This window comes from Microcaecilia unicolor, chromosome 2 (assembly GCF_901765095.1).
Source record: "Microcaecilia unicolor chromosome 2, aMicUni1.1, whole genome shotgun sequence".
Classification (NCBI taxonomy): Eukaryota; Metazoa; Chordata; class Amphibia; order Gymnophiona; family Siphonopidae; genus Microcaecilia; species Microcaecilia unicolor.
Genome location: NC_044032.1, coordinates 533,657,942 through 533,683,936, shown reverse-complemented (window position 1 = coordinate 533,683,936; position 25,995 = coordinate 533,657,942). Strand labels below are relative to the sequence as shown.

General features: G+C 44.8%; 1 protein-coding gene across 2 annotated transcripts in view; it reads left to right on the top strand.

Moving 5' to 3' along the window:
* ARAP2 (ArfGAP with RhoGAP domain, ankyrin repeat and PH domain 2) overlaps positions 1–25,995 on the top strand; it is a 508,912-nt gene that overhangs the window by 162,659 nt on the left and 320,258 nt on the right. For both annotated transcript variants that reach the window (XM_030191273.1, XM_030191272.1), the window contains exons 9-10: positions 4,104–4,210; positions 6,066–6,265. In XM_030191273.1, coding sequence (XP_030047133.1) covers positions 4,104–4,210; positions 6,066–6,265 — 307 coding nt within the window. The remainder of the gene's footprint in view (positions 1–4,103; positions 4,211–6,065; positions 6,266–25,995) is intronic.

The following is a 25,995-nucleotide window of genomic DNA, read 5'->3' as shown; positions in this document are numbered from 1 at the left end:
TTTTGCTAGTTTAAACTGGGCCAAACAGGTGCCGCTACCGCCAAGCCCAAGAACAGCCTTATGCCTTTCTTCTCTCAGCGGCCTGGGTCCCCACCATCCCGGAGTGTTCGGCTATGAGCATTTCCAGGTTCATGGCAGGACTTGTGGCTCTGCCTCCAGCTGCCCCAATCTTCCCCAATAGCCCTCAACTACCTGCAACCGGCAGCAGAGAAGCAGCAAACAGCCAGCCAGCCCTTTTACAGACCCGGGCCCAGTTGGAAGACTCTGCAATTTCAAGTCTGTAACCACAGGGGGTAGGGTGGGGGTGGGGGTAGAGGAAGAAAAATGCTGGTAACCACGAGGAGGGGGTTTGTGGAGGAAGAAATGCCCGTCATCAGGTTTTCAGAAATGTTGAGATCCAAGCTAAATCTGAATCCAAAATTCCAATAGAATCCAGCTTACCCAGTAATAAATCATGACCGGCTAAATCGAATGCTGAAGAGCGATCTTACAGTGTTAGAATGACTGCTTGACCTTTTATCAATTGTAGCCCTTAATTCAGTCACTAAAGACAGTAGATATGTTTCAGTACTGTGAAATTTGTTAGATCTGGATTGCATAGGATTTAACAATCAGTTCTAAATATTCCTCACTGAGGGTGTTTATGTCCAGGCAATCTAGTATTCCAGATTAGTCCCTGTAGTTCATATTTTGTGCCACAACTACTGTTTTCTAAGCATGGGGGGTTGCAATCAGACCCCAGGCATAGGTTTAGTAGGCCAACTGCAATGTAGCTATACCACATGATGAGATTGCCTGAATCCTATTTACACCATTCTGGGATCCTATGACCGATGGCTTTCTATGGGGTATCTGTACATAAAGACTATTATAAAGAACAACTAAGCATATACATAGCCATGGATTAATGGGATAAAGCCAATATTGATTTAGCCAAGGGAAATCTTGCCTCACCAATCTGCTACATATTTTGAAGGGATGAAAAACATATGGATAAAGGTGAACCAGTAGATATTGTGTATTTGGATTTTCAGAAGGATGTGGAGAGGGATGAAACAGGTGCAGCTGTTGCAAACACGTCAGATGAACAGGCTATTGACATCCCATCTGGTGTTACTGAAGAGGAGTTTCATCACTACGTAGCGGTTGATTACGATCTACAAACAGCTGACGACAGCACTGATGTTGAGATATGTGCCTACACGCAGGCAACAAAGGCTGATGATGAAACAGATGATGAAATGAGCAGCGAGGCACATGCTGGTGAAATTCAATAACCTTCTCCTGTCACTTTTGCAAGAGCGCTGGAGAGTCTCAACACCGTGCGGGCCTTTCTGGAGGCTACTGGATGTCAGTGCTACGACAGTTTTTACCGTCTGGCAGACGTAGTCTATGGAACTCACAGACCCAATAGTGTACAGAGGACTATAATTGATTACTTCAAGTAAGCCTAACATCAGTTAACGGAGACTGTATGCTGTATGTATAATAATAAATAGCACTGTACATATGTTTATCAGATGTCAAGCTTTTTGGGTTACAACGGTTAAGTGCACGCTCCGGTTAACTGCATGCATTTCTTTGGTCCCAGACCCTTGCACTTAAGCGGATTGCACTGTATATTCTTATATATGCCATTTGCTCATTTCTGATCTGAAGAAGGTGGTATTGCCTTCGAAATCTAATCAAAAATGTATTGTTAGTCCAATAAAAAAGTAGCATCTTCTTTTCTTTTCTTTGTTTTATTTTATTTCTATTTATTACATTTGGGCCCTTTCACTAAAGGGTTGGCACACGGCAACAGGCTTGCCGCGTTTGCAATCTGGAACTACCGCCAGGCTACTGCGGAACCCGGTGGTACTTCCCACCCTCAGCATGTGCCATTTCCAGTGCTACAAAAATATTTTCTATATAGCGCTGGTGCTTATCCAGCGGTAATTGAGCAGCGCGTGCTGGGTTATCAAGGGAGCCCTTACCGCCACCTCATGGAGAGTAGGACATGTTTTAGGCCTCCCTCTCCAAAGGACATGTTAAAACAAATGTACCCCACCCTAATCTTCACTTTCTTCTGTCCTAAGTCTGAGAAATCACCTCTCACCCTTAATTTCTTCCTACTCCCAAAGTAATAAAATCTCATCCAAAATTTTCATCTCACATCAGTTAAAAGCAAAGAACCTCACTTACTCGAGCCTCTCCCCCCACACTCAGGACCCTTTTTGAAGGTTTATAATGCAGGTCTGCTATTATGAGACAGCTTACCGTCTATTTGGAGGCCTTGATTTGAGGCCATCCCTTCCTGTTGGTTTGGCATTCAAAACATTTAAGGGGATCTTAGGGGACAGAAAAGAGTGAAGATGTGGTATATATTTCTTCATTAGTTTAATTACTCAGTAGTCACAGGATATAAGTGAAGCATAGAGCACAAGTTGCACATTTCATGGCACTTATACACTAACATTTTATATCCATGTCTTATACCCATATATGCCCATATTAAAGTAGTACTCAAATTTTTTGTGTTGTTTTAAATATATTTGTCTATCAAGCTTATTTTCGAAATAGAAGGACGCCCATCTTTCGACACAAATCGCAAGGTGGGCGTCCTCATAGGGTCGCCCAAATCGGTATAATCGAAAGCCGATTTTGGGCACCCTCAACTGCTTTCCATCGCTGGGACGACCAAAGTTCACGGGGGGCCTGTTTGCAGTGTAGTGAAGGTGGGACTGGGGTGTGCTTAGAAGATGGGCGTCCTCTGCTGATAATGGAAAAAAGAAGGGTGTCCCTGATGAACACTTGGCCGACTTTACTTGGCCCATTTATTTTAACGACCAAGCATCAAAAAGGTGCCCAAACTGACCAGATGATCACCGGAGGGAATTGGGGATCACCTCCCCTTACTCCCCCAGTGGTCACTAACCCCATCCCACCCTCAAAAAAATCTTTCAAAATACTTTTTTGCCAGCCTCTATGCCAGCCTCAAATGCTATACTCAGGTCCATTGCAGCAGTAAGCAGGTGGCTGGAGCAGTTGTAGTGGATGCAGTGTACTTCAGACAGGTGGACCCAGGCCCACCCCCCCCTACATGTTACACTTGTGGTGGTAAATGTGAGCCCTCCAAAACCCACCAGAAACCCACTGTACCCACATGTAGGTGCCCCCATTCATCCCTGAGGGCTATGGTAGTGGTACAGTTGTGAGTTTTGGGGGGGGGGGTTGGGGGGGGTTGGTGGGCTCAGCACCCAAGGTAAGGGAGCTATGCACCTAGGACCTTTTTCTGAAGTCCACTGCAGTGCCACCTAGGGTGCCCAGTTGGTGTCCTGGCATGTGAGGGGGACCAGTGCACTACGAATGCTGGCTCCTGCCACGACCAAATGGCTTGAATTTGGTCGTTTTTGAGATGGGCTTCCTTGGTTTCCATTATCGCCGAAAACAGGGGACGACCATCTCAAAAATGACCTAAGGATGACCATCTTTAAGGCTGACCTAAATTTCATGATTTGGGCGTCCCCGACTGTATTATCAAAACAAGATGGACGCCCATCTTGTTTCGATAATACAGTCGGGGACGCCCCTTTATGGGGCTGTCCTGTGAGGACGCCCTCATGAAAACTTGGGTGCCCCGTTCGATTATGCCCCTCTACGACAGGTAAGTGCTGGCAAATAATCAGGTAACACCATGAGCGAAATCATACTTTTTTTTTTTTTTTTGCAAAAGTGTATTTTGTAATATGGTTGTTTTCATTCAACATGTTGGCAAGTACATATGGAGGCATAGTTTCAAGCACTTAGACTTACAAAGTTCCATAGTAACCTATGGAACTTTGTAAGTCTAAGTGCTTTGAAAATGATCCTCATAAAGACCTATACATCCTACAATGTATTTTATAAAAGTCTCCAAGTTCAATGGGCCTTTGTAAAATACCTAAGAAATCTTTAACATTCCAACTTGGGATGTCTCTTTTCTGACCTACATGCACAACTGGCCCTACCACTAAGCAAACCTAAGCATGTCAGAATTTACAAGCAATATTAGACATTGAATGATTATTTTACCAAATTAAACAAAATAGTATTAAAGATGAGTATCTTCTTTTCTCCTTCAGGATGCAAAGATTGGTCTTGCTATCACTAAAATTCCAATGAATGTTGCTAGCATTAAGCAGTCTGATCGGAAATGTTTTGAAATAACCACTCCCTTTAAAAGCTTTAGGTAAGAAAATGTTATTTCAGATGTCTGCAGAGTTTTTCAAAGCTGCAAATATTGCTGTCTTATTTTCTAGCTATTCTAGCCTAAAAAATAGTTTACTTTGGTTTTTCAATGGACATTTTCTTTACTGGAATGTGTACTCCTATGTTCTATAGTTAATATTATTGAAATGTTTACCTTAAAATCTGAACTAAATGTACTGAACATAGCAGCAGTATGTAAAAGAAAAAACATTTTCAACTGATATATTTTAAATCCTATGTAGTAGAATGTTCTACTATGGAATGCAATATTTTTCTTTGTAAAGAATGTTTTTCATTTGTCTGGATATGATTATACAGTACGCATTGTAGTAAACAGAGATGTCCTGTGTAGGCATTACAGTGCTACTCTACTGCTGATTGAATGATGTGGACATAATGTGGCATTTGGATGTTTTTCAGAGAAAAACATCCAAATTGTGATTTTCAAAACTTGGATGGCTGGACATTTCCATGGACTCACAGCTTTTCTAATACTGCTGCTGTTATTACTGGGTATCAGCTATTAAAACCGTAGCATTATTCAGATGTCCTTACTAGGGGTCCAGGCTGTCAAAGCCTGCCTATCACCAGTGGCTGATATTCTCCCTTGGAAGATCAGACTCCAGAGTTGTCAAAGCTCTGCCTGCTTCAAAGTGACCAGTCCTTCATTTCTAGCCGCAGGCTTTCCTTTTAAAGTCTCCACCTTCAGTACTTTTCTGCCCTGTAATTTGGCTACCCCCCCATACTCCCCCCATCACCGCCACTCACCAAGTGCACCCCCACCCCTTTACCTATCTCCAGTGTCCTACATTTTCTGCACTTGTCTCTGCCAGGGGGTCTCCTAAGGAGTGGTTGTCAGGAATCTTAGAGTCAATCTTCTGCACATATTCCCAACAAATAAACCAGAATCAGGTAGGATTAACTGATGAAAGATACTAGTTTATTTAAAACTAAGCATTCTATAAATAGACTTTTATCAAACCAGAACCTCAAGAAATCAAGATTCTAGAAATAAGAATATATTCAGGCAGACAATTGTTTGAAGCTAGGTCTGTCAAATAATACAGCAAAGTAAGACAATAAAAGAGCCAGACGTGGCTAGTTTTGCTTTTTAACTAAGTCTGGGTAATACTATTTAATGGTAATAATGTTAAATTGTAATATGTATTTTTATAGTTAATAAAAACAGTTATGGAAGGAACTCTGCTTTTCTTCATGCTACACTGTACCAATCAAGGTAGGGTATACACAAAAAGTAGCACATATGAGTTGTCTTGTTGGGCAGACTGGATGGACCGTGCAGGTCTTTTTCTGCCGTCATCTACTATGTTACTAGGTTACCCCGGTACAATTCTGCTTTACATACACAATCCAATGTAGAACAAGAAGGCAGGCATTACTATGAAACTGTTTAATTTAGGTTGCATTTTCAGTGCATACTTTGAGTGAGCAGGTGAAATGTCCCTTCTGTGATAAAATATTTTAACCTTGGCCCAATTTCCCATTAAGAATATTGCACTCTTTAGCTGAAGAATACCTGTGTAAAGCCTAATTAATGCAGATAATAGTACAAGTTAATAGCTAAGCAAATCATCAGAAAAAACACCTTTCATTCTGCACAGTAAAACCTTATGAATCCAAGCGATGTAATTAGAAGTGGCATTCAGTAGGTCCAAATGGAAAATCAACTGTATCTTCATATTAAAATGACTATGGATAGTAGATTTTACAAACTCCAGTTTCACCCCCTGATGAAACAAATAATGCAATTGCAAACCTTTTTTAATTGGGCTTTAAAATAGAGATCGATAACCTAGAAAAGTCAATCGTTTCAGCTTTACAGCAGAGTCGGAAAGAGAGAAACAAGAGTGGATTGAAGCAGTACAACAATCAATAGCGGAAACACTTTCTGATTATGAAGTAGCTGAGAAGATCTGGTTCAATGAGGCAAACAGGAGATGTGCTGATTGCCAAGCTCCAAATCCTGACTGGGCATCCATCAATCTCTGTGTTGTCATTTGCAAGAACTGTGCAGGTAATTAATGATGATCCCTATGAATATTAAGGAATAGTTATTCTTACAGTTCTCCAATGCACTTGTATCAGAATCCAGGACAAATTGAGGTGTCAGAAGTATCATTCTCGTCTTCTCCTCCTCTCTCCCTCTCGCTCTCTCTTTTTTATTAGTGATATTTCTCCGAGGACAAGCAGGCTGCTTGTTCTCACTGATGGGTTGACGTCCTCGGCAGCCCCCTCCATCGGAAAGTTTACTAGCAAAGGCCTTTGCTAGTCCTCGCGCGCCCATGCGCACCGCGCATGCGCGGCCGTCTTCCCGCCTGAAACCGGCTCGAGCCGGCCAGTCTTCTTTCGTCCGCACTCGGTACGGTCGTGTTACGCCGTTCGTGCCCCAGAGAGTCGACCTCGCGCGTCCTTTTCGACGTGTTTTTGTCCTTTTTTCCTTGAAAAAGTTCGGGAAGTGCTCCGGTAGTGTTCCGGAAGACCCTTTCGGGTTTTCTGCCCTTCCCGTATTTCTCAGTTTTTGGCCCGTAAGTTTTCTTTCGTTGTCGGGGTAGGCCTCTTTTGGCCTCGGTCGAGATTTTTCTCCCTCTAAATTTTGGTGCTTCAATTTTCGCCATTTCGGCTTTTGATTTCGCCGGCGTGATTTTTCTGCCCATGACATCGAAGCCTTCCAGCGGCTTCAAGAAGTGCACCCAGTGCGCCCGGGTAATCTCGCTCACTGATAGGCACTCTGCGTGTCTTCGGTGTCTAGGGGCCCAGCACCGCCCTCAGAACTGCAGTCTGTGTTCCCTGTTACAAAGGCGGACTCAGGTAGCGAGATTAGCCCAGTGGAACGTTTTGTTCTCGGGCTCTTTGTCGGCATCGGCACCGGAGGCATCGAGTGCATCGACGTCGTCAGCGTCCGGACCATCTTCCTTGGCTGCCGCTCCATCGACTGCATCGAGGCATCGGACCTCTGCATCGGCGCCGAGGCATCGGGCGACTGTATCGACGTCGGTGGTACCGAGACTTCGTCTGCTGATGTCGTCGGACGGAGGTGCATCGTCAGGAGTGCAGGTGAGGGCTGTCCATTCCCCTGCTGGTGGCGGTGAGCCTTCGGGTGGGTCTCCTCCTACCCTGAGGGCTCCTGCGGTACAGCCCCCCCGGGATCGACCCTCTTCGGTCTCGGCCCCGAGGAAGCGACGGATGGATTCTACGTCCTCCTCGTCGGTGCCGGGGAGCTCCGGTGACATGCTTCGGAAGAAGTCGAAGAAGCATCGACACCGGTCTCCTCCCCATGTCGGCACCGAGAGCTCTGGGTCGCCGAGGGATTCGGCACCCAGCAGGCATCGGCACCGAGAGGACCGCTCACCCTCTGTTCAGGAGGTGTCGATGCGCTCCACTCTGGACAGCCCGGAACAGCCTCCTCGCCCGGAACAGGTTCTGGCGTCGACGCCTGCATCGGCCTCTCAGCCTTTCTCTGCAGCCGCTCTAAACGAGAGCCTCCGGGCCGTTCTCCCAGAGATTCTGGGAGAGCTGTTGCGCCCTACCCCTCCAGTACCGGTGGTGCTTGCGCCTCCGGTACCGTCGAGCGTGGCGCCGGCTGGCCCATCGCCCAGGTTGAGGTCCCCGACGTCGGTACCGCGTGCGGTGCCGACCGCGGCCACCTCCCAGGAAGGCTCCCCGACTACGTCGGCGGAGGGAGCTTCGCCGATGCGGGCGAGGGAGTCTACCTCTCGACGCCCCCACCGTGGACGGGGTTCCACCGAGTCGAGCAGGGCGAGGTTGCAGACACAGGTTCGTGAACTTGTGTCTGACACCGAGGGTGAGGCCTCGTGGGAGGAAGAGGAGGACCCCAGATATTTCTCTGACGAGGAGTCTGAGGGTCTTCCTTCCGATCCCACTCCCTCTCCTGAGAGACAGCTTTCTCCTCCCGAGAGTCTGTCTTTTGCTTCCTTTGTCCGGAAGATGTCTACGGCCATCCCCTTCCCGGTGGTTGTGGAGGACGAGCCCAGGGCTGAAATGTTTGAGCTCCTGGACTATCCTTCTCCACCTAAGGAAGCGTCCACTGTTCCCTTGCACCATGTCCTGAAAAAGACATTGCTTGCGAACTGGACCAAGCCACTAAGTAATCCCCACATTCCCAAGAAGATTGAGTCCCAGTACCGGATCCATGGGGACCCAGAGCTGATGCGCACTCAGTTGCCTCATGACTCTGGAGTTGTGGATCTGGCCCTAAAGAAGGCTAAGAGTTCTAGGGAGCATGCTTCGGCGCCCCCGGGCAAAGACCCTAGAACCTTAGACTCCTTTGGGAGGAAGGCCTACCATTCTTCTATGCTCGTGGCCAAGATCCAGTCTTACCAGCTCTACACGAGCATACACATGCGGAACAATGTGCGGCAGTTGGCGGGCTTGGTTGATGCTCTTCCCCCTGAGCAAGCCAAGCCTTTTCAGGAGGTGGTCAGGCAGCTGAAGGCGTGCAGAAAATTCCTGGCCAGAGGAGTTTATGACACTTTTGATGTTGCGTCCAGGGCCGCTGCTCAAGGTGTGGTGATGCGCAGGCTTTCATGGCTGCGTGCCGCCGACCTGGAGAATAGACTCCAGCAGCGGATTGCGGACTCGCCTTGCCGTGCGGACAACATTTTTGGAGAAAAAGTCGAGCAGGTGGTAGAGTCTCTCCACCAGCGGGACACCGCATTCGACAAGTTCTCCCGCCGGCAGCCTTCAGCCTCTACCTCTACAGGTAGAAGATTTTTCGGGGGAAGGAAGACTGGTCCCTATGCTTCTGGTAAGCGTAGGTACAATCCTCCTTCCCGACAGCCTGCGGCCCAGGCTAAGCCCCAGCGCGCTCGCTCTCGTCAGCAGCGTGCGCCTCAGCAAGGCCCCGCGGCTCCCCAGCAAAAGCAAGGGGCGAGCTTTTGACTGGCTCCAGCAGAGCATAGCCGACATCCAAGTGTCAGTGCCGGGCGACCTGCCGGTCGGGGGGAGGTTGAAAGCTTTTCACCAAAGGTGGCCTCTCATAACCTCCGATCAGTGGGTTCTCCAAATAGTCCGGCAAGGATACACCCTCAATTTGGCATCAAAACCTCCAAATTGTCCACCGGGGGCTCAGTCTTACAGCTTCCAACACAAGCAGGTACTTGTAGAGGAACTCTCCGCCCTTCTCAGCGCCAATGCGGTCGAGCCCGTGCCATCCGGGCAAGAAGGGCTGGGATTCTATTCCAGGTACTTCCTTGTGGAAAAGAAAACAGGGGGGATGCGTCCCATCCTAGACCTAAGGGCCCTGAACAAATATCTCGTAAAAGAAAAGTTCAGGATGCTTTCCCTGGGCACCCTTCTCCCCATGATTCAGCAAAACGATTGGCTATGCTCTCTGGACTTGAAGGATGCCTACACACACATCCCGATACTGCCAGCTCACAGACAGTATCTGTGATTTCAGTTGGGCACACGCCACTTCCAGTACTGTGTGCTACCCTTTGGGCTCGCCTCTGCACCCAGGGTGTTCACAAAGTGCCTAGCTGTGGTAGCAGCGGCACTTCGCAGGCTGGGGTTGCACGTGTTCCCATATCTCGACGATTGGCTGGTGAAGAACACATCCGAGGCAGGAGCCCTGCAGTCCATGCAGATGACTATTCGCCTCCTGGAGCTACTGGGGTTTGTGATAAATTACCCAAAGTCCCATCTTCTCCCAGTGCAGAAACTCGAATTCATAGGAGCCCTGCTGGATTCTCGGACGGCTCGCGCCTATCTCCCAGAGGCGAGGGCCAACAACTTGTTGTCCCTCGTCTCGCGGGTGCGTGCGTCCCAGCAGATCACAGCTCGGCAGATGTTGAGATTGCTGGGCCACATGGCCTCCACAGTTCATGTGACTCCCATGGCCCGCCTTCACATGAGATCTGCTCAATGGACCCTAGCCTCCCAGTGGTATCAGGCCGCTGGGGGTCTAGAGGACGTGATCCACCTGTCCACGAGTTTTCTCAAATCCCTGTATTGGTGGACGATTTTCTCCAATTTGACTCTGGGACGTCCCTTCCAAATTCCTCAGCCACAAAAAGTGCTGACCACGGATGCATCTCTCCTGGGATGGGGAGCTCATGTTGATGGGCTTCACACCCAAGGAAGTTGGTCCCTCCAAGAACGCGATCTACAGATCAATCTTCTGGAGTTGCGAGCGATCTGGAACGCTCTGAAGGCTTTCAGAGATCGGCTGTCCCACCAAATTATCCAAATTCAGACAGACAACCAGGTTGCCATGTACTACGTCAACAAGCAGGGGGGCACCGGATCTCGCCCCCTGTGTCAGGAAGCCGTCAGCATGTGGCTCTGGGCTCGCCGTCAAGGCATGGTGCTCCAAGCCACATATCTGGCAGGCGTAAACAACAGTCTGGCCGACAGACTGAGCAGGATTATGCAACCTCACGAATGGTCGCTCAACTCCCGAGTGGTGCGCCAGATCTTCCAAGCGTGGGGCACCCCCTTGGTGGATCTCTTCGCATCTCGAGCGAACCACAAAGTCCCTCAGTTCTGTTCCAGGCTTCAGGCCCCCGGCAGACTGGCATCGGATGCCTTCCTCCTGGATTGGGGGGAGGGCCTGCTGTATGCTTATCCTCCCATTCCTCTGGTGGGGAAGACTTTGTTGAAACTCAAGCAAGACCAAGGCACCATGATTCTGATTGCTCCTTTTTGGCCGCGTCAGATCTGGTTCCCTCTTCTTCTGGAGTTATCCTCCGAAGAACCGTGGAGATTGGAGTGTTTTCCGACCCTCATCACGCAGGACGAAGGGGCTCTTCTGCATCCCAGCCTCCGGTCCCTGGCTCTCACGGCCTGGATGTTGAGGGCGTAGACTTTGCCTCTTTGGGTCTGTCAGAGGGTGTCTCTCGCATCTTGCTTGCTTCCAGGAAAGACTCCACTAAGAGAAGTTACTTCTTCCATTGGAGGAGGTTTGCAGTCTGGTGTGACAGCAAGGCCCTAGATCCTCGCTCTTGTCCTACACAGACCCTGCTTGAATACCTTCTGCACTTGTCTGAGTCTGGTCTCAAGACCAACTCTGTAAGGGTTCACCTTAGTGCAATCAGTGCATACCATTACCGTGTGGAAGGTAAGCCGATCTCAGGACAGCCTTTAGTTGTTCGCTTCATGAGAGGTTTGCTTTTGTCAAAGCCCCCTGTCAAGCCTCCTACAGTGTCATGGGATCTCAATGTCGTTCTCACCCAGCTGATGAAACCTCCTTTTGAGCCACTGAATTCCTGCCATCTGAAGTACTTGACCTGGAAGGTCATTTTCTTGGTGGCAGTTACTTCAGCTCGTAGAGTCAGTGAGCTTCAGGCCCTGGTAGCCCAGGCCCCTTACACCAAATTTCATCATAACAGAGTAGTCCTCCGCACTCACCCTATGTTCCTGCCAAAGGTTGTGTCGGAGTTCCATCTGAACCAGTCAATTGTCTTGCCAACATTTTTTCCCCGTCCTCATTCCTGCCCTGCTGAACGTCAGCTGCACACATTGGACTGCAAGAGAGCATTGGCCTTCTACCTGGAGCGGACACAGCCCACCAGACAGTCCGCCCAATTGTTTGTTTCTTTTGACCCCAATAGGAGGGGAGTGGCTGTAGGGAAACGCACCATATCCAATTGGCTAGCAGATTGCATTTCCTTCACTTACGCCCAGGCGGGGCTGGCTCTTGAGGGTCATGTCATGGCTCATAATGTTAGAGCCATGGCTGCGTCGGTAGCCCACTTGAAGTCAGCCTCCATTGAAGAAATTTGCAAAGCTGCGACGTGGTCATCTGTCCACACATTCACATCTCATTACTGCCTGCAGCAGGACACCCGACGCGACAGTCGGTTCGGGCAGTCAGTTCTTCAGAACCTGTTTGGGCTTTAGGATCCAACTCCACCCCCCGAGGGCCCTGTTTGTTCTGTTCCAGGCTGCACTCTCAGTTAGTTGGTAAATTTTTTAGGTCAATCTCATTAATGTCCTCGCCGTTGCGAGGCCCAATTGACCATGGTTGTTGTTTTGAGTGAGCCTGGGGGCTAGGGATACCCCATCAGTGAGAACAAGCAGCCTGCTTGTCCTCGGAGAAAGCGAATGCTACATACCTGTAGAAGGTATTCTCCGAGGACAGCAGGCTGATTGTTCTCACAAACCCGCCCGCCTCCCCTTTGGAGTTGAGTCTTCCCTTGAAGTGTATTGTCTTGCTACATACTGGACTGGCCGGCTCGAGCCGGTTTCGGGCGGGAAGACGGCCGCGCATGCGCGGTGCGCATGGGCGCGCGAGGACTAGCAAAGGCCTTTGCTAGTAAACTTTCCGATGGAGGGGGCTGCCGAGGACGTCAACCCATCAGTGAGAACAATCAGCCTGCTGTCCTCGGAGAATACCTTCTACAGGTATGTAGCATTCGCTTTATAAATCAACCCTTGGAATGAATAAGATAAATTTCAGGTATTTTTTAAAGTGAATTATTTAGATTTAAAATGAAAATGGTTCATGCAGATCTTGAATAGAAGTTTTACATTTAAGTTGTGATAAGGGCAAAAAAACATACTGCACTTTAGTAAACAGGCCTCTAAAACTGTATTTGTACACATTTGGAACAGATGTCCAAGAGGCATATTTTCAAAGCACTTAGCCTCCCAAAGTTCCATAGAAACCTATGGAACTTAGCCTCCCAAAGTGCTTTGAAAATATGCCTCTATGTGTCTTTTTACAGATACAATATTTTCTTCAACTAAACATATACATATAATAACTGAACATTAGAAATACTTGGAGGGGCATAATCGAAAGGCACGCCCAAGTTTTGTTGAGGACGTCCTCGCAAAATGTCCCGATGGAGGGGTGGGGAAACCCGTATTATTGAAACAAGATGACGTCCATCTTTCGTTTCGATAATACGGTCGGGGACACCCAAATCTTGAAATTTAGGTCGTCCTTAGAGATGATCGTCCCTAGACTTGGTTGTTTCTGATTTTCGCCGATAATGGAAACCAAGGACGCCCTTCTCAGAAAGAACCAAATGCAAGCCCTTTGGTTGTGGAAGGAGCCAGCATTTGTAGTGCACTGGTCCTCCTGACATGCCAGGACACCAACCGAGCACCCTAGGAGGCACTGCAGAGGACTTCATAAAATCCTCCCAGGTACATAGCTCCCTTACCTTGTGTGCTGAGCCCCCCCCAAACCCCCCTAAAATCCACTACCCATAACTGCACCACTACCATAGCCCTTACAGGTGAATGGGGGCACCTAGATGTGGGTACAGTGGGTTTTGGAGGGCTCGCTGTTTCCTCCACAAACGTAACAGGGAGGGGGATGGGCCTGGGTCCGCCTGCCTGGAAGTGCACTGCACCAACTAAAACTGCTCCAGGGACCTGCATACTGCTGTGATGGAGCTGAGTATGACATCTGAGGCTGGCAAAAAATGTTTTGAAAGATGTTTTTTGAGGGTGGGAGAGGGTTAGTGACCACTGGGGGAGTAAGGGGAGGTCATCACCGATTCTCTCAGGTGGTCATCTGGTCATTTTGGCCTTTTTGTGCCTTGGTCATAAGAAAAACAGGACCAGGTAAAGTCATCCAAGTGCTCATCAGGATCGCCCTTTTTCTTTATGGGTCGAGGGTGGCCATGTTTTAAGCGCGCCCAAGTCCCGCCTTCGCTGCACCTCCGATACGCCCCCTTGAACGTTGCCCGTCCCTGTGACGGAAAGCAGTTGGGGACGTCCAAAATTGGCTTTTGATTATACCGATTTGGACTACCCTGTGAGAAGGACGCCCATCTTCCGATTTGTGTCAAAAGATGGACGTCCTTCTCTTTCAAAAATGAGCCTTCTAGTGACCTATCAGCTGTACTCATAATTTTGTCTATGGTTAGGAGAAAAGTCAGATTCTTTTTCTGTAAATATTTTCAATGAAAAAGTCTTCTCAACATCTTTACCCTTAAGGTGTAATGTTGAATATTTCTAAAGAGCAATCAAACACCAGCAACATTGAAAGGGAACATCAGACAAGGTAAACAATGACCATTCCAGCCAAAAACATATCAATATGTTTAATATATCGTAAGCTGCTTTATTTCTAAGATTATTCCCCTTGACATTCACAATGAAGTCCTAATGCTCTGAAAATGTAATGAAGCAGTAGATTGCTCATCACATCTCTCACTGATAATGCCTGAAGACCTTATTATGAGGCACAGAATAATGGCACATACATGAATCTAAATTTTAGATAGTTTGATTTTTTAAGGACATCCACATAGAAGTGTAAAATTGGGGACATGCAGCATTATTTTAGAAGAACACATTTACATGTGTAGGTCTAATGTAAAAATGAGCGGTCTGTGCCCCAAGAAATACAGAAGTGGAAAAAACAAACAAACAAAAAAAAAAAACAATCCAGTGGAACTTTCATGTAGAGATGGCTCAAAACAGACCAACTTCTATGTGTAGAAGACCAATTCACTAGGTGCAAGTGAAGACACGCAAGTAGCAGGGAAAAATGAACATACAAGTGTAACTCACACTCACCAACCTGCGTGTATAAAACCTGGCACTTGATATGTTGGCATGTACTTGGAAATATTAGTGATGTTTCTGGATGCTAGGCATGCATGTTACATGTAAAAAGGTCTGCTTAACTGCTACCTACATGTGTCCACCTGCTTCCTGAATCTGCATAACATGGCATTAGCTGTGAAACCTCTGGGGACATGTTTCTGGTACTTCTCACCACAATGTCCACTAGAGGGTGATCTATAGAGAGCAGCAAAATGGTGCCATGAGGGAGAGGACGTTTCCTGATATATTAACCACTTGGCATGTCTGATGCTCTCTAAGGAAGGCACTTTCCTCCATTTTGGTGGGCAGTGTCCTGACCATGGTGCAGCATCAAGGGTTTGAAAGTAATCTGGATGGCCCTAGCAAGGTAAGCAGAAACCATTTTCCCAGGCACTAACATCCTGATCTGTAAGAGAGCCATCTAACATAGGCATAACACCTATGGGGAGAGGCAACAAAACATAGACATGCCAGGAATTCTCGGCCATCCTGCATTAAATCCCATCCTCACTCAAAATATAGTGTCATCCAGTCCCAGAGTCATCTATGCATTTAGGTACATAAGTAGTACAGGCCTACCTACCATATGCTCAACAGTTAAGGTATCCCAGATGTTGCTCCCACGACTGTAACATGAACACTGGAACTGTCATCTGGCATGGTCCCATAAGTGAGTGATGCCAGCAGGCAGACCCCCTTCCCTTCCTCAAAGACATGCTTCAATTATTAGTGTTCTCTAAGGGTTAATGAATGAAAGTGTTAAATGACCCAACTAATCAATATTATGTGAGTGAGTTAGGAGTCCTTAGTAGGAAATTAAGCAATATTGGGGTCTCACAATGAAATCTGCCCCCAACACTCTGATGACAAAACCATAACAGAGAGATTAAATTAATTCTTTGCTTCGGTCTTCACCGAAGAAGATTTGGGTGCCAGAAGTGGTATTCAGAGCTGACGAGTCAGAGAAACTGAATGAAATCTCTATAAACCTGGAGGATGTAATGCAGCAATTTGACAAATTGAAGAGTAGCAAATCGCCTGGACTGGATGGTATTCATCGCCGAGTACTGATAGAATTCAAAAACTAATTTGTGGAACTATTATTAGTAATGTGTAATTTATCTTTAAAATCAAGCTTGATACTGGAAGATTGGAGGGTGGCCAATGTAACGCCGATTTTTAAAAGCATCCAGAAGTGATCTGGGAAATAATAGACCAGTAAGCCTAAAATGGTAGAGACTGTTGTAAAGAACAAAATTACAGAACATATACAAAAGCATGGATTAATGAGACAAAACCAACATGGATTTAGTGAAGGGAAATCTTGCTTCACCAATCTATCACATTTCTTTGAAGGGGTGAACAAACATATGGATAAAGGTGAGTCGGTCAAATTGTGTATCTGGATTTTCAAAGAGCATTTGACAAAGTACCTCATGAAAGACTCCAGAGGAAATTGGAGAGTCATGGGATAGGAGGTAGTGTTCTATTGTGGATTACAAATTGGTTAAAAAATAGAAAACAGCGAGTAGGGTTAAATAGTCAGTATTCTCAATGGAGAAGGGTAGATGGTGGAATTCCACAGGGTTCTGTGCTGGGACTGCAGCTTTTTAACATATTTATAAATGATCTAGAGATGGGAGTAACTAGTGAGGTAATTAAATTTGCTGATGATACAAAGTTATTCAAAGTTGTTAAATTGCAAGAGGTTTGTGAAAAATTTCAAGATGACCCTATGAGACTGGGCATCCAAATGGTAGTTGATGTTTATTGTGAGCAAGTGCAAAGTGATGCATGTGGGAAAGAAGAATCCAACCTATAACTACGTAATGCAAGGTTCCACATTAGGAGTCACCGACCAGGAAAGGGATCTAGGCGTCATCGTTGATGATACATTGAAATCCTCTGCTTAGTGTGTGGCGGCTGCTAAAAAAGCAAATAGAATTTTAGGTTTTATTAGAAAAGGAAAGGAAAACAAAAATGAGGATGTTATAATGCCTTTGTATTGCGCCATGGTGCAACTGAACCTCGAATACTATGTACAGTTCTGGTCAGCGCATCTCAAAAAAGATATAGTGGAATTAGAAAAGGTACAAAGAAGGATGACAAAAAATGATAAAGGGGATGGGACAACTTGCATAAGAGGAAAGGTTAAAGTGACTAGGGCTCTTCAGCTTGGAGAAAAGACGGCTGAGGGGAAATATGATAGAGGTCTATAAAATAATGAATGGATTGAGATGAATAGATGTGAATCACTTGTTTACTCTTTCCAAAAATACTAGGACAAGGGGGCACGCAATGAAGCTACAAAGTAGTAAATTTAAAACTTATCTGAGAAGATATTTCTTCACTCAATGTGTAATTAAACTCTGGAATTCATTGCCAGAGAATGTAGTAAAAGCAGTTAGCTTAGTGGGGTTTAAAAAAAAGGTTTGGATAGCTTCCTAAAAGAAAAGTCCATAAGCCAGTACTTAAAATGGACTTGGGGAAAATCCATTGCTTATTTCTAGGATAAGCAGCATAAAATGTATTGTACTGTTTTAGGATATTGCCAGTTACTTGTAACCTGGATTGGCCACTGTTGGAAACAGGATGCTGGGTTCAATGGACCTTAGGTCTGTCCCAGTATGGCAATACTTATGCACTTATAAATGAAAGTGTATCAACACTATCATAAATATCTTCACACCATCATAGGACGCCTTCATATGTGAATGTGTGTAATAATAATGGGAAATTAAGTCAATATATAAATATTCAATCACAGACAAACACTTAACACGGTCTATAATGTCAGGTGATCTGCAATCCAGTCTCAAAAACATTTAAGTCATAAAGACCAGTACCGCATTCAAACCAAAATGATTCTCACAAATTCTGATATCCAGTAAAAAAACTTATATTTTAGTCCAAGTGTCCCAGAGTCTGCCCTTGTAGCAGGTAGATTCTACAGAGCTCCATTTTCGAAAAACGTTTTTTCTTCAGGAACCCCTGCAAATATACACACATGACCCCCATTGAGGGTAACGCTCATGTGTCAACACTTCCCTGGTTTGGAGTCATTGTGGATAATATATTGACATTTTCAGCCCAGAATATTGTGGCTGCTAAACAAAAGGGATGGAGAATGAAACATAGAATATCATACTGCATTTGTAAAGGTTGCGGGTGCATCCATACTTTGAGTATACTTTTTGGCTGTTCTAACTTTTTGCTACTTATTTAACTGGTTAGCATTGAATAGTTAGTTTATTACATAAGAATACTGGGTCAGACCAATGGTCCATCTAAGCCAGTATCCTGCTTTCAACAGTGGCCAATCTAGGTCACAAGTACCTGACAGAAACTCAGATATCAGCAACATTCCATGCTACAAATCCCATGACTTCCCCATGTCCATCTCAGTAACAGACTATGGACTTTTCCTCCAGGAACTTGTCCAAACCTTTTGTAAACCCAGATAAACTAACTGATGTTACCACATCATCAGGCAGTGAATTCCAGAGCTTAAATATTCTTTGAGTGAAAAAATATTTCACTCAAGTATTTCCAAGCTAGGCTCCTCTAAAAAAAGATCACAGTGATATGCAAATATAAAATAACATAAAAACATCAGAAAAGAACTACAATAATTTAATATGAAAGTACAACTATACAAGACCAGCCATACTTATAACACAATTAAAGCAATGCAGCTACCTAGAGCCCAATTCTAGTCAGCCCTCTGGGGGAGTGACATCAAATGCAAGAACTAACTTTTGAGCCTTAAGCATACGCTTAAAGTGCTTCAAAGATTTCATAGTCGGTAACACCAAAGGAAGTACAATTCACAAGAAAGGTGCTAGATAATTAACCCCCCCCCCCCCCCAAAAAAAAAAAAAAAAAACACCTTTCTAGTAGCCACAAGATGAGTCTTATTCACAGAAGGAATTGCCAACATCAATATATCCTTAGACCATAAAGCTTTTGTTGGAAAAGGTCTGAATAACTTTTTCATAATACACCCTATGAATAAGAACCATCAATTTAAATAGAATCCTATATTGCCTAGGCAACCAATGATAGTGTACATAAACTCCAAAATTCTATAAATGGCACTTAAAATTATGTATGCGAATTTGGGTTCACACCCAATTTGCACATACAATTTAATTGAATAAGAAGCCAATTAGAACCAAAAATTGAGTGATAACCATCGGCACTAATTGGCATCAATTGAAATTTATACATGCTTTATTAGTTGCGGGAATCCGTGCATAAGTTTTACACATGGCTTCCTTAAGGGGGCATGGCCATTAGAGGGTCATGGGCAGATCAGGGGTGTTCCTACAAATTTTGTGTGCCTAATTTAGATGAGAGGATTTACACCAGGATTTACTTGGTGTAAATCTCCGTGTCTATGGTTAGGTGCCAGTCCTGGCACTAAACATATTCTATAAATGGTGCCTGACTATCAGAGCCATTTAGAATAAGGCAGGGGTAGGCAACTCCGGGCCTCGAGAGCCGCAGGCAGGTCAGGTTTTCAGGATATCCACAATGAATATGCATGAGATAGATTTGCATACCATGGAGGCAGTTCTTGCAAATCTATCTCCTGCATATTGATTGTGGATAACCTGAAAACCTGACCTGCCTACCCCTGGAATAGCGCATAGCTTATTATAGAATTTGTTGCAAAATAGGGAGACCTGCTCAAAACTGTTGGTTCTCTCTCTACTATTTGAATGGCAGTATTTTATAATGTCTGTAATTTCCCAAGATTCATGTGTGTAATGCCCACTAATATAGCATTCCACAAAACTTGAGAAATGTTCTCTGTAAAGTCTAATGTGAGATACTTGATGAAAAAACAGCAGCCTTTGACAAACCCACACATTGAGCACTATAATAATTGATTACTTTTATTTGTTTTTTTTTAATTTTCTTTATAAAGAGGACCTCTCAGTGAAATCACATGTTTCCAATGGCACTTAATATAGTGCCTGTTTTTTTTTCATATTTGTTTCAATTTATTTGGCCCTACTTGCTATTGCAGTGTAATCATCCTTGTAGCTGTCTATCATGGTCATAAAAGGCTACTGTGCCTCATAATATGTGTCCATAAATATAACAAACATGCCCCCCCCCCCAAAAAAAAAAAAATAATGCTGTTTACACCCAACTTATTTTGCTCAATAAGTCACAACAAATTCAACTTATATTAATGTGTCTCAGCAGACTGTTCAAACTCTGCCTACTGAGGTGCCCCATTTTGAATCTTCCTCAGGCCTTTCCTTTTCTATTCACATCATCTGCCCTGAATAGTGGCTTAATTCAGATAGCAGTCCCAATATTTATTTATTAAGAGGGACATTTTTGATATGACATCTAAATCCGGTTTTGGATGTTTTGCTGAAAATGGCCAAAAATCAAGTGGCAAACAGCAATTTTTGAACCAGAAAAATATCTTTTTGTTTTGAAAATGGCCATTTCCTAGATTTTTTCTGCTCAGTGTGGTTTTCTTTTGTGATCATTAAAAAAAAAAGTTCAAGAGAAAAGTGCACAAAAACAAGCGATTTGGGGGGGGGGGGGGGTGGTTGTGCAGCATTCATAGTAGACTGGCCACACAGACATCCCAGCACAGCAATGGGGCACTCTAGGGGGTGTTGCAGAGGACTTCAAATAGAAGGTCCCAGGTACACATCTCACCATTACCCCCTTATATTATATGAGGAGCCCTCCTATACCCAACTGTACCCCACTACAATAGCCTTTGTGTATGCAGGTTTCACCATTATGTGGGTACAGTAGGTTTTTGGTGGGTTTTGATAACTCACACTTTCCAACACAAGTGCAAAGTTAGAGTGGGATATGGACACTGTACTGACTACTAGGTACTAGGCTGCTTTCTGCTCTGATAAGACTGGCCATAACATCTGAAGCTATCATAGAGGCACATCTTTGGGGGTGGGGAGGGGGGGTCAGTGACCACTGGGGGGAGTAAGAGGGTTTATGCCTTAGTGCTTCCAGGTGTCATCTCCTCATTTAGTGTACCTTTTTATGATTGTCGTGATTGAAACAGGTCTAAGCCAAAAGGTCTAACTTTAAGCCATTTTTGCTCCATATGTGTCTAATATTTTAATATGTGTCTAATATTTAAATATTCTTGCCATATGTGTCTCATATTAGACTTTACAGAGAATATTTTTAAAAGGTTTTGTGGACTGTTTCTCTCTACTGAATTTATTAGTGGTGAAATTTTCTCACCATTACAGAATTTGCATAAAAGCTCTGTTAGATTGTAAGCTCTTTGAGCAGGGACTGTCTTTCTTCTATGTTTGTGCAGCGCTGCGTACGCCTTGTAGCGCTATAGAAATGCTAAATAGTAGTAGTAGTAGTAATAATCCAGTTGGGTTGTAAAAACTGCATGCAATAATACTAAAAAGGACTTCTCACAGAGGTACTTTTCAACATATGTTGTTCGATTGGCCTATGATTTCTCCATTTAGGACTACAGGTGCGATATTCTCAACTCTGTTTTTCTTTATAATCTGCCTATGACTTTTCTATGGTGGTGTTGCACTCTGTCTTACTCAGGGATGCTTTATCATTTGAAAGCAAGCAGCTACTGGATGTTCTCCTTGCAGTGGCACTTATGTTAGTAGTGGAATATTGGAAAAGCTCTACTATCCTTTCAATGCATCATTGAACCGGGTCAGCGTTATAGCTCAATACAAGTTCCACCTTTCTGAGTCTCGTAATTCCCTCCCACACTGTCATCAAATTTGGGATTCCTTTCTGCGACTCTGCAAGGGCGGTTAAGAGCTCTAATATCTTGACATCCCTTGAACATCTTCTATAGGTATGTTAAGGCTTATATGAGAAGAACAGGACACTTGATGACTCAGTATATTTGCTATTATATGTTCTGGACTTCAATACTATCCAATCCTATAGAAATGTGATGTGAATTATTGTTTTATGATTTATATGTTTGTTCTTTATCATATTATTTGTTTAATAAAAATATTTGAACAAAAAACATAGGCCTTCCTATCCACATAACTACTTACAGTTCTTAATTTGCGTAATGTTGCATAACCACAAGGGACCACAGCACTATTATGATCATTAAAAGTAAGTTGGAAACCCCTCCGAAGGGACACCACGTTATAGGGGTGGAGGGGCTTGTGTGTTTCAATGACTTAGAGGGCTATGCTGAAGGGTTACCCATATCAGACAGGCCTCTGAGGAGAAACCAAAGAATGTCCCAATCTGGGAGAGTGGTAAGATGGTGACCTGAAGTTCGTATGCCCAACGGCCCAGCTGCCCTCTGAAGTTTTGTCTTCTTTACATAAATTTCCTCTCTGCAATTGCAATTACCTTAGCTGAGAGGAAGGGGACAACCGGCGGTCAGCCGCCGATGGCCAGTGTTTTATCCCCTGAGCAGCAAGTGCGGGACTGCTGCGCAACGAACTGCTCACAGATGAAAGGGTTGGCGAGTCCTTTGATTAGCGCCGACGAAGGAGTGTCGATGCTCTTGGACCTAGAAAAAACAACTCCATCGCTCCCTAATTATTCAACCACCATGCCAAAGGAGTGGAGGAGTGAGTTAGAGGTATATGCTGAAATGAAGGACGTTTACAGCAGAACCCGAATCGGCGGAACCACTCCTAAACACCTATGAGAAATCACCTTGGAGTTTTTGGCTTCCGTGCAGGTTACATTGAATACCATCTGGAAGGTGCTTCGGGATTTAACGGTGGCAGTAAATAATTTTGTTTCAGATATAATTTTATTAGAGAGTTACATGGACAATTCAACTGAACCTATGAAGAGAGGCTGAGAAGGCTAGGGCTTTTCAGCTTGGAGAAGAGACGGCTGAGGGGAGATATGATAGAAGTGTATAAAATAATGAGTGGAATGGATCGGGTGGATGTGAAGCGACTGTTCACGCTATCCAAAAATACTAGGACTAGAGGGCATGAGTTGAAGCTACAGTGTGGTAAATTTAAAACGAATCGGAGAAAAGTTTTCTTCACCCAACGTGTAATTAGACTCTGGAATTCGTTGCCGGAGAACGTGGTACGGGCGGTTAGCTTGACGGAGTTTAAAAAGGGGTTAGATAGATTCCTAAAGGACAAGTCCATAGACCACTATTAAATGGACTTGGAAAAATTCCGCATTTTTAGGTATAACTTGTCTGGAATGTTTTTACGTTTGGGGAGCGTGCCAGGTGCCCTTGACCTGGATTGGCCACTGTCGGTGACAGGATGCTGGGCTAGATGGACCTTTGGTCTTTCCCAGTATGGCACTACTTATGTACTTATGTACTTATGAACCCTTTGAGGGTAAAAAATTGATATAACAAATGATTCTACATGAGCAAGAAGTGGTTATGATTTTGAAAATAGTAGACCAGAAATTTTGAATAATAAAATGAATATTACAGATGATTAATATCGAGATTATTGTTTTTCCCAGAGTTCCAGGTACGACTCCTAAAGTTTTCCTCATAAATATTTTCTCAAATTATTACTTTAAAAGGAGTGAAGCCTGTGAAAACTGGGATTACTTTAATCTGTGGGATTTGAATTAGAGACTTAAGTATATGTATTGTTAAATAACTTCTGGTTTTTAAAAGAGAAAATGTAATCAGATGTATTATTTCTAACTAATATTGGACAATAAGTATGTTTTCAATGAAATGATTTGACTGTACACCGTATTGGCCTTGAAGAAGCCAACCAGATGATCAATGTGGAATAATGAATTAGACAAGTAATATCTGGGGATAATCAGGTTAATACCACGTTTTTTTTTTTTCTGTTTACTGTTTAATTGATCTCCTTATCTTGTTTCACTCTCCCTATTTAGTGGTCTAAGGAAGAGAATAGAATTATCTGACTGAAATAATTCCTACATATTACTTTCTCTGTATTTCCAGCAAGTTGTTTTATCGCTTGTAAAAATTTAAATGGTTATAAATAAAGTAAGTTGGAAATCAATCAAAACAACTAAATATTGAAAAGTTTCAACCACTGGTATCATATAATCCAAAAGAGCAGACCTCTGTGTACTTGGCATTGAGTACCAAATGATGGATCCTCAACCATTCGGCCACAGTGTCCACACAATCTTTTATCTGTGTCAAGTCATATGTTGTCTTTGAAATATGTGCCACAAGAAGAAGATCTTCTGCCAGATGGGGGTATTGCTTTTAGATTGGAAGCATGCGTTGGTTAGGCCCATGCTTCTGATATATAATACTATTGTACTGCTCTGCAGCATTCCTGTAACACATCAGTCTGGCACTTTCACCAAAAGTGCTCCTACTGCTGGACCTGTTTCTTCAACACTTGCAAACCTGTATGATACCACCAAGCCCTAACATTAGTGAAAATCTCTACCGCCAATGGTTCAGTCCAAGCACCAACATTGGACCGCCCCAGCACTAACTGGACAGTGCAAGGGTGATTGTTACACGTCCCTAGATTTGGACGTCTCTAGACATGGACGCCTTTGACTTACGGTGATTTTTGAAACTAAAGACATTATGGATCCTCAGAAGCTTAGCTGAGATTGGGAGGCAGGGCTGGTGTTTGGGAGGCGGGGCTAGTGCTGGGCAAGACTTCTACGGTCTGTGCCCTGAAAATGGCAGATAGAAATCAAGGTAAGGTATACACAAGAAGTAGCAGATATGTGTTTATCTTGTTGGGCAGACTAGGTGGACCGTGAAGGTCTTTTTCTGCTGTCATCTACTATGTTACTATCCAGCTTATAATCGAAAGAGAAAAACGCCTATATTGCGACCCAAATTGGGAGATGGGCGTCTTTCTCCCGTGGGCGCCCAAATTGGTATAATCGAAAGCCGATTTTGGGCATTTCCAACTGCACTCCGTCGCGGAAACGAATAAAGTTGACGGGGGCATGTCGGAAGCGTGGTGGAGGCGGGACTGGGGCGTGGTTATCAGCCGAGGAGAGATGGGCGTCTTTAGCTGATAATCGAAAAAAAAAAAAGGCATTTTTACCGCGATTTTGGGTTACTTTTTTTGGACCCTTTTTTTTCACGAATAAGTCCCAAAAAAGTGCTCCAACTGCCCAGATGACCACTGGAGGGAATCGGGGATGACCTCCCCGGACTCCTGCAGTGGTCACTAATCCCCTCCCACCAAAAAAAAACCCCACTTTAAAAACTTTTTTTACAGCCTGTATGCCAGCCTCAAATGCCATACCCACCTCCATGACAGCAGAATGTGTTCGATCCTGTCACAGCGTTTCCCTGGGTCAGATGTGGCTCTCGGGTGCAGTACAGGGTCACATCAGCATTGCATTGTGGTGGGTGTAGGGTATTGGGCTCTGTGATTTCATTAGCTTGTGTTACAGTCTCACGTTGTTGGTAGTTGATAGGCTCTTCTCCCATGGTGCTTTCCCCCCTGCCTACTGGGTCAGAGTGTGCCCTGTTGTGTTTCCTGTTGTAGTACATGCGGTAGTGGCCATTTTTGTAAGCCAGTTTTAGTTCCCTTTCCTGTGTTAGCCATGCTACAGAACTTAGTTCTTCCCTTGAATGTGGCTGAAAGAGGGCATTGTTCAGCATTCTGCCAGCTCTGACCTACTGCGCATCTCAGTACCAGGGAGACTCGTTGCCAGTGGGGCACAACCTCTGATCTGTAGTTAACTGTGAGTAAAGGCGGTTATTCCAATAAAGGATGTTTTCGGAGAGATTAGTCTTCAGGTGTCAACTGGTGTGCCAATGTTATATAGCAGCAACCAGTCCTAGATGCCTGCGTGTATGCAGGTCCCTGGAGCACCTTTAGTGGGTACCGCAGTGCACTTCAGCCAGGTTGCCCCAGGCCCATCCCTCCCCCACCTGTAACACTTGTGCTGGTAAATGGGAGGCCTCCAAAACCCACTGTACCCACATGTAGGTGCCCCCTTCACCCCTAAGAGCTATGTTAGTGTTGTACATTTGTGGGTAGTGGGTTTTGGGGGAGGGGGGTTGAGAGCTTAGCACCCGTGTTAAGGGAGCTATGCATGTGGGAGCTTTTTCTGAAGTCCACCGCACTGACCTAGGGTGCCCAGTTGGTGTCCTGGCTTATCAGGGGGGGCGAGTGTACTACGAATCGTGGCCCCTCCCATGACCAAATGGCTCGGATTAGGGCATTTTTGAGCTGGGCGTTTTTAGTTTCCATTATCGCTAAAAAAAAACAAATGCCCAGCTCAAAAATGTCAATTTTT